The 9,279-nt window shown below is 42.0% G+C and overlaps 1 protein-coding gene across 1 annotated transcript; it reads left to right on the forward strand.

Moving 5' to 3' along the window:
• Nucleotides 1-1,409: 1,409 nt before the first annotated feature.
• On the forward strand, nucleotides 1,410-7,264 carry exd1 (exonuclease 3'-5' domain containing 1). The gene is made up of 11 exons (XM_050061933.1): nucleotides 1,410-1,663; nucleotides 1,809-1,877; nucleotides 1,982-2,015; nucleotides 2,113-2,177; nucleotides 2,312-2,385; nucleotides 3,215-3,301; nucleotides 3,410-3,514; nucleotides 3,603-3,683; nucleotides 3,777-3,920; nucleotides 4,010-4,201; nucleotides 6,248-7,264. Exons 1-11 carry the CDS (start codon nucleotides 1,534-1,536, stop codon nucleotides 6,953-6,955), a joined length of 1,689 nt encoding a protein of 562 aa, XP_049917890.1. The 5' UTR covers nucleotides 1,410-1,533; the 3' UTR covers nucleotides 6,956-7,264.
• Nucleotides 7,265-9,279: the final 2,015 nt, after the last annotated feature.

Genomic DNA, 9,279 nt, shown 5'->3' on the forward strand with positions numbered 1-9,279 from the left:
CTAGACAAAGACCCAAACAAACAAAAGCAAACAACGAAAATATTCCCAAGCCAAGAACAGCTAATGGACCACTGATGCTCTGCAAAGAAACTAAACTAAAATATTAACTAAAATATTAAAATGCAAACAGATTCAATGTTAAAAAATGACATGGCTAAACTTACCTGGCACTTTGATCTACTTCCCCACTGACTACCAGCCGCCTTCACCCAGCAGAAGCAGGCCTGAAACACATGAAGACAATAAATGTCACACACAATCAAACTCAACAGCATAAAACATTACACACAGAAAACAGCCTCAGGCCAACCAGTCTTCTCTGCAATTCACTGCCCCAGTTTTCGCCAGAATGAGGTGTCCACCTGTCTGAACAAACATCACAGCCTTGTGTTCTTCCTGCAGGTAGCCCTATATCTAAAAAAAACAACAACCCAAAAACCCATTACTGATTGGTGCACCTCCTTTTTCCCTTAGTACTACTGTAAGAGAGGTGGTGGGGCCCTTTGCATATCTGTGCCTAGAGATAACACATATGTCTGTTGAACTAGCATGTCTTAACAACCTTATTGAAAACATTTTGTAATGCAGAAATTCAACTCATATGTTTTTATTTTAAAAACATAATGATAGCAGCAGATTACCATCAAATGTCATTTTGATCCTGTCATGCCGCATATGTTGCTACCTGCCAAAGTCTCTTTTTTATTCCATGGGGGGCTTTGAAGTCAGCTCAATGAAAAACTGTGATTCCCACACACACTTCTTTACCTTTGCATTAATTTCTTTAAAACAGGTTACACTTTCCTTCTCAAGGACCTTTCTCAAGACATAAAAATCGCAAAGAAACACAGTGCTTAAATACAGCTCATAATGTCATAATGCTTCACAGCAGTGTCAGAGGGCCTTCAGTCAGACAGACAGACACAATATGTGCATAATACCACTGAAAACATCACAAACCAAGGATATTTAAGCATTCAAATTACCCATAGTAAACAAAAAGATACGAATTATATTCAGAGAAAACAGTCTTCAAATATAATAATCAAACAGAACAATATTTAAGTTAAGTTAACAATGAAAACATGTATTTGAATATATCTTCAAAATCGGGCATTTTTTTATTATTTACTTGGTAGCATTACACAAAACAAATATGCCGATGTACAGTTTGTATAGCAGGAAGTATACTAGTAGATATTACAGACATTGCCTTTTAGACTAATGTTAAGGTTAACACCCTTTACATCTGTGTTTTTTTTAGTTTTAGCTGAGGAAATGGAAATTAGCGTTGAAATTAACGAGGTGCTTATGAACGCAACATTGACCTTACAAGTAACGGTTGTAAGTCGTTTTAAAAAACACAGTAGAAGAAGAACGCATCACTTTGATATGCAGCTCGTGACTGTACCGTTGGCGCCCCTAGCTAGTTGTTACATCGTGGCTAATGGACAAGTCGTCTGGTGTTTCTAAACTAGCAGCTTTACTGTCTTTTATCCCCTAAAACAACTTAAAAAATTAGATTACTTCAAAATGGATTTGGACGACGTTCAGTTCCTGAATATCCTCAAGGGAAAACGCATCAAACTGACGCTCAAGACTTCATCTTACCTCGGCGTCGTTCAGCGAATCAGCAACAACAAGACGTTGGTTTTGGCGGACGGTTAGAAACATTTTGTCTGGTTAGCATAACTTTGAGCAGTTAACACGGTTTGTTCCGGCTAAAGTTATTTGCTACCGGTAGGCTAAAAACATTTTACTATTCCTAACTAAAACAAATCTTTGTAACCTTGTGTGTATTGTTTCAGTTGTTAGTGGCAGTAATGGCTGTAAAATCCCTGGCTCTAAAATGTTCTTCGGTCATGACATTCTGAATGGTGAGTTCACTTCACAAGCGATATCTGAAAAGTGAAGGCTGTACTGAAAAGTAGAAGAAGCTTTTTGACGTCTGACATGTCGTTTTGTGTAATTTTACTAACAGTGGAATTTACCAATGAAGCAGAAACTGACAGTGGGTAAGTAATTCACAAGCAAGGTGTCATCATTGTAACTTCACACTGGGCTGGCACTGACTTGGCCATAAACTGAGACTTGCAATGTGTTGCACATAAGTGTTCATGATGAGGAGCACTTGAATGTGGAAAAGTTTCAGCCATACAGGAAGGCCATCACATTGGGTGAGTATGATAATAATTTTGTGTTTTTGCTCAAGCTATATTCACACTCAAAATTCAGTGTACCTCCAGCTTTAAATTCATGTCTTGCAGATGGAAAATTATAAATCACTATTGAAGATCTTCTTTTTTAACAGATGATGATGAAGATAAAGAGGAGTATATCAACTTTGTAGTGATTGATGAGTTTCATGAGAAGTTTGGATCTGCTGTAAGTCGATTTAAGTTACTTTTCTGTTGCAGAAATCCCTTAAATGACAATTTTTTGGGTATACATATATACAGCAATCAGCCACAACATTCAGACTGCTGACAGATGAAGTGGATGACATTACTCATCTCATTGTAATGCAATGTTCTGCTGGGAAACTTGGGGTCCTTGCATTCATGTGGATGCCACCTGACACACCTCACCCACCCAAACAGCATTGCAGACCAAGTACCAAGTATCTGATCTGAGCTGGTTCGCCACCTCACAACCTTCAGGACTCAAAGGATCCAAGCCCTGGTGCCAGACACCATACCCAGTGACACTTCCCAGTGATCCTGCATCCATGCCTCGACAGGTTAGAGCCAAGTCCGATCCAAAGAGGCCCCCCGTGAATCGAGGATACCTCTGGGGAATTGGCACATGCCATGAATGTTCAGCCAGATCTGGATCTGGGGAATTTTGAGGCCACGTCAATGTCTTCAGCTCTTTGTCATGTTCTTTCTGAACAGTTTTTGCAGTACAGCATGGTGTATTGTCCTGCTGGGGGGGCCACTGACATCGGTGAGTACTGTTGCGATGATGAGGTAGTTAGTCTGCAGCAGTGTTTGGATAGGTAAAATGTGTCAAGTGGCATCCACATGAATGCCAGGGTCAAGGTTTCCTAGCAAAACATTGCATTGTAAAAAGATGATAATGTTATCCACTTCACCTGCCAGTGGTTTAAATGTTTTGGCTGATTGGTGTATGTGGACAGCATATAATAGTGGAGATGTCTGTACTGAGACCTGTCGTCTCAAAAACTCTCATATCTTGAGTTCTTATCCAACAGGTGATGCACATCAAGAAGCAACGTGTGATAGGTGTGGGAGCTGATGGCATCGAGGTATACAAGCATGGGAGACTGTGTTGGCTGCAGGTGAGAAGTTCTGCATTCCTGCCTCTTTGAGTCCTTCCATCACCCCTTGTTTTGTCCTACATCACAAGAAAAAAAAGAATAACTCAAAACAGCTCCTCATTCATCTAGATTGCCACTAAAAACAAGGTGTACCTGTTTGATGTGCTGTTACTTGGAGCTCGGGCCTTTAAGAACGGTCTTTCCATGATCCTGGAAAGCAAGCACATACTGAAGGTGAGCAGTGTAAACAGACTGGAAATACTGTTCAGTTACAGTGATGATAATTACCATAACAGCTGTGTTGATTGTACATTTTGTACAGGTCATTCATGACTGCAGAGCCATTGCTGGATGTCTGACTGCTCAGTTTGGAGTAAAGCTAACCAACGTCTTTGATACACAGGTACATGTGCAGTATGAATGGTGGCCTACTTTCTCTCCTATATGCTTGGTTGAGCTCACTAATTTCCTGCTTTTCTCTCTGCATGTGTTTTAGGTGGCAGATGTCATGTGCTTCTACTCTGAGACAGGAGGTCTCCTTCCTGACAGAGTCAGCACTCTGCAGGAGGTGGTGAGTCTGCATCTGAAGGTGCCCTCCTCCCAGCTCTTAACTCTTCAGATGAAGTCACAGCTCACCAAGGTACAGTACACCAGTCTCATCTCAGATGAGTTTATATACCGTATAGTTGCATCGATATGTGCTGTCATCACTGGTATGTGTGTTTACAGGAAGAAAGGCAGATCTGGCAAAAGCGCCCCTGCCCTGTACCGCTGCTTAAGGTGATGGCTCTGTCAGTGATCCACCTTCAGCCTCTCAGACTGGTGCTGCTGGATACGCTCATGACAGACTACGTGGCTCTGGTGGATTCATACCTAAACAGCAGCCACTACGAACCTGGTGAATTAGAGCATGTCAGCATGGTGGGTAATTCACAGCAGTTGTTTTTTTAATTACTTTTCCAAATGTTGCTCCAACTACAAATCTATCATAATGACACAAATGCGCACATTTTCAGTCCACATGGACACAGCTCTTTTTGTTAACACAGCTTTTATTTATGCCTTTTGACCTTTCTTCCACATTTAAACTGTGTATTAGGTCACTAAAAACAAACCTTTTGTAAAGGTCTGATTAGTCAGCACCAGAAGTGCTAGTCGGTATACTTGTTACTAAGATACCTTGAAGAAAATGGGAGGGGTTTAGGTCAGCATGTGACACTAATCAGCAACTGTTGTCATCAACGGCTCTCCCTCTTTCTCTGTTTTTCACACACAAACGCTTTCATGGATGGACCCGCATGCGTGTCTGGTACAAGTCCATGGCTGTTGTGTCAGAACCTTATACACACTTGCGCTGGCAGGATATCATCTCACTGTGCTGAATGAGAGAAATGCTTTTGAGTGCACTGGAGATCCTGAGCAGCCTGGGTGTGGGTCAATGCCTGCACACTCATGCATGAAAAAGTCAGTGTTTTTGCAGTGGCTATGAGTCGGGAGTTGTGATGTTAAATACACAGTGAGTAAATATTAACTTTTATTAAGTGAGTTGTTATTTGTTTACACATAAATGTACACATACTTTTCCTGTATATTGAGGAACAGTGGTGTCAGAATGTGCTACAGAGGTCACTGCTACAGGTAGCCTTACAGCAATAGCTTTTTAGGCTGCTGATTGGCTAACATCTTCTCCCTTGCTTGGCTTTGGGTCACAGTTATTAAAGTTAGAAGATTTTATAACGGTGTGTGTGGATGGGAATTTTTTTGAGAACAAAGGAAGGAAACGCCTGTTTACATTAATACCTGTGTCTATGTGGACCAGGCCTTAGATTGCTAAATTTGGCACAATTTGTCTTTGGTGGACAAATAAATGATGCGTTGCCTATTACAAGTCTTTATTCTATATTGAAAATGTTAACTTGCTCGCCACCAATCACGTTAAAGCAAAACTCATCTCTGTATCTAACAGGCTTCTGCTTATTGGCTGTGTGTGTTCCACTGCTCCGCTTCTTCTTTTCATTCAATCCAGAGTTTCTTTTTATCAGTATTTTCAGCCCCAATCACATGAACCAACACATTTGTTTCATACACTGGATTCAAAAAACAGAATATGTGAATTTCTGTGCAGCTGCGTATGTGTCTTCTTTTCCTCACCAAGATTATTCAGGTGACCCTGAACTGTGCCATTTTGTATATTGCTTTAAAAAAAAACCTCGCTGAAGCTCTTTTAAAAGGTGTGTTCACATATTATTTCATGTGGATCTTAATACAATACTCATGTCAATATGCTCATCGAAACACAGTTTTTTCACTGCAAATGTTCCTTCTGTTGATACTGGCTGCCAAGAGCTCCATTCCTGATAGGATCCCAGTTTAAGTGTTGGAGGACAAAATCCAGTTCTCATTCTGTGTAAAAATATATTTCAGCAGTTCAGTAAGTCGAAGCAGGTGGATATCTGTCAAATGAGTCTTTTTTTTTTTGGTACAAAACTGCTCGTGTTTGTTTACCCTGACAGTGTTTTCTTACCAACCTGTGGTGTAGGGAATGTGGGGAATTTCCTACTAAAAACTTTGATAGTCATTTGATTTGACTGCTAAAGTCTTATATTAGCTGCAGCTTTCTTTTTTCAGTTAATAAGAACTGTGGATTTTGTCCGTCATCTCTTAGATTGAAATTGTGTTATGAACAGATCTTTTCTTAGCCAGAAGGGACAGAAGGAACAATAGCAGCGACCAAAAGCTATTTGAATTTACATATAGACATGTGAGGGTTTTTTTTTTTTTTTTTTTTCCCCCAAGACAAATTTGAAAAATGTGAACACACATTTATAGGCACTTTGTGGTCAATATCTCAATATTTAATTCAACTGTCGTGTGGTGTCTGAAATGAAGACGAAAACCATCTGTTTTCATAATAGTAATTATAGTAGTTTAGAAGCCGGTAAACGGTCTACTTCTCTGCATCCTCAGGAGAGTGTGTTGGAGTTGCCTAAAGAACTCAGGGGGCTGGAGCAAATGCGTCATGAGCGGCAGGAGTGGGCCGCTGACCACTATCCTGTCACAGAGAGTGGTCTGCTGGATCGTTTCAACCCCCGAAATCAGCCCCCCTCTCAGACCTCACCTGCAGCAGAGGAACAGAGCCAGACACAGCAGGAATCTTTTGAACCTGACACTGAGGAATCACCTTCCTCAACACAAGTGGACCCTCTCCTTCACAAGCCACCCATGAGCCCCCCAAGAGTCACCACTGTTTCGTCTGTGGATGCCCATGCCTCCCCTGACCCAGCAGCTCAGGTTTCAGTCCAGTCAGTCACCAGTCCACTGTCTGTAGGTGTAGGCAGAGGGTGTACACAGGTACTAATGGACACAATGGGTAGAGGAAGGCCCTCTGGGAAAGAGCAGTCATCCATCCCGGCCTCACCTGCTGGAAGAGGCTTCCTTCTTCAGATGTCACACAATCAGCTCTCCAAAGAGATCACGGCGGAAATGAAAACTCCTGGTTGGACGGGGATGTCTCCTTCATTCCCAAACCATACACTTACCCAAGAAGTGATGCCACAGCCTGCTGGCCCAAGTGATAATGACCTGCCACTGACACCTGACACTTTTGGCAAGACAGGGGACCATGAGTTCCCTTCATCTTCACTCATGCAGTCATTCAGGTCTTTCAGATATTAAAGTACGTGTTGTAAAGCTGTATAAGGACATGTGTTACAGATGTTTGCAGTTCCATTGTTTGTGATTTCCTACAGTGACCAGTAGATGGCAGTAAATATTCTGTTTTGTGCAGAGGTTTGTTAGATAGCAAGTGACTGTAAAAGTCTTTAAAGCAAAATGATTTAGTTGTCTGGATGCTGCATGCCAGTTTTATTTTTGCATTGTATGCCCGTTCTTTTATTTGTGTTGTATTTCATAAGGGGGTTTGCCTCTCTATCTTAATTCTGTTTTGATTGAGTGATAATTAATTGTACTCTTAACTGATATGTACATAGATTGTATGATTCAAAAATTCAAGCCATTTGTAATTGTTGTTATTTAAGTCATGCAGAAAATGATAAGAAATAATAGCCGTGGCTGTTGCAACAAACTCGAACCAAAAACAGCTCCACATGCCTGTTAAACCTTAATGTGCTAAGCTTAGTGTGATTTATGGCCGGTACAGCTTGGCTTCTGTGCTGCAGTTAATTGATTGTGAAAAGCAGAGACGGGCATTGATGGATCTGCTCTTAATTGAGCAAAAACATTGCTAGCTGACACTTCTTTTGATGACAGATGACCAAAGAAAACCATTAGACTTGGCACAGGCTGAACAGTGATACCGACTCTGCAGCCTCAGCAATTGCCGCAGTTCAGATGTACATGATCACAGGTGGCCAACACCTGCCATGTCCTACAAAAGCAGATCTTATCCATCTAATTTGCTGCTTGAGGTGCCTTGCAGACTTTGCAGAGAGGCACTGCACCGCCATTTTTGCCTGGATCATCAGAGGTTGGTGCCTGGGATCAAAACGAGGCACGGACACAACAGCAGGACATTGGTGCAGCGCAAATGGGCCCCCCGTATTAATCACATCTTATTGCTGTGGTTATCTACATGCAGAGGCTTGGGCCCTTTCCAGAGCTTTCTAATTGAAAGCGTGAAACAGATAAAGTAGGATTTTAATTAACTGGGAGGCAGCCCGGCACAAAGCCTTGCATCTCTCTTAGCAACCAGCTCCTCCTCAGCTTCTGCTAAACACAAACAGGGTGGATCCTACCCATATGTCTCCTTTAACCCTTTGAAATGCTGTTGTTGCTCAGTCTGTACGTGGGTGGGTTCAGCAGGGAACAAAAGGTTTAACACACGATCTCAAAGCTGATTCACTTGTTGTTATCTCTTAGCTGCTGCACTCAGATCTTAAGAATGTTAGTACCTTCCCACGGCTTTAAATGCATCAACTTGCTTGGCCACAGAATGGAAGTTTGTTTTATATATCACTCAACAGTGAAGTTGTGGAGGGGGGGTGATGTGTGTGTATGTTGAGGGGGGGCAGGCCTCTGTGGGGCCGTGGAGGACAGGCTCCTGTCATTGACAACCAGATTGGGGATCTTATTTTAGAGGACCTTGCATTTCCTCTCCGTCACAATAATGCCTTATGTGCAGCACTTCCTGTTTCTCAGGCCTGGGAGGAAGGAACAGGGCGCTTGTCACACGGTAGTCACTGCTTCCTCCCTCCCTCCCCCGCTACTCCCCCTGCTCCCAAACTTCAGACAGTGTTGTGTCCTTCAGAGGGGAAAGATGACTGCACCTTCAGCATCACAGCAGGATGCTGCTGCACTATTTTTAGACACAAGTCGGAAAGGTAGCGCACAGACATAAACACAAACTTTAGGATGTCCAGCTGTGTTGATTTAGCATCCGAAAATGGTGGTTCGACTGTGTAAGGCCGATTATTGTTTTGACTGAGCAGTGGGAACCTGGAGGCCTGCTGTTTGCTCAAGGTGTAATGGAAATAGGACACCCATAAACAATCATTATAACTTTAAAACAGGGGTCTTCAATGTTTTTCAGGCCAATTAAGGACCACTTAGCTGAAATAGAGATACAGCAGGGACCCCTTATTGACGTGTAGGGTGGCCTAAACTGCTATGTATAAAAATACCTTTTTATGGTGCATACAATACTAAGATGTTAAAATAACTGTTAGAAGATTCATATTTTTATACATCATGCTTGTTTCTGAGGTGGACGGTACTTTAGACTTTATTGCTTGGAAAGTTACAAAACAATTGTGGCCATGAATGGATGATGGATTACTGAACGGGCCCACCAGGCACAGGCCCAGGGGTCCAATGTGTCAGTTGGCCCGCTGGCCTTCACTTCACTTTCAAAGTTTCACTCAATTTAACACATACAAACAAGAGACTCAAAATGACCACAAAAAGACCACAAAGAGATGCAAAGGGACTACAAAGAGACACAAAATAACTACAAACTCATGCAAAATGACCACAGAGACACC

This window comes from Epinephelus moara, chromosome 14 (genome assembly GCF_006386435.1).
Source record: "Epinephelus moara isolate mb chromosome 14, YSFRI_EMoa_1.0, whole genome shotgun sequence".
NCBI lineage: Eukaryota > Metazoa > Chordata > Actinopteri > Perciformes > Serranidae > Epinephelus > Epinephelus moara.

What these genes read in the sequence shown, in the direction of transcription:
- exd1 (XM_050061933.1), top strand. Translation starts at nt 1,534, where the DNA reads ATGGATTTGGACGACGTTCAGTTCCTGAATATCCTCAAGGGAAAACGC. An exon ending in CCAACGTCTTTGATACACAG is followed by an intron (nt 3,684 to 3,776) that starts GTACATGTGCAG and finishes CATGTGTTTTAG; the next exon opens with GTGGCAGATGTCATGTGCTT. An exon ending in TGAAGTCACAGCTCACCAAG is followed by an intron (nt 3,921 to 4,009) that starts GTACAGTACACC and finishes GTGTGTTTACAG; the next exon opens with GAAGAAAGGCAGATCTGGCA.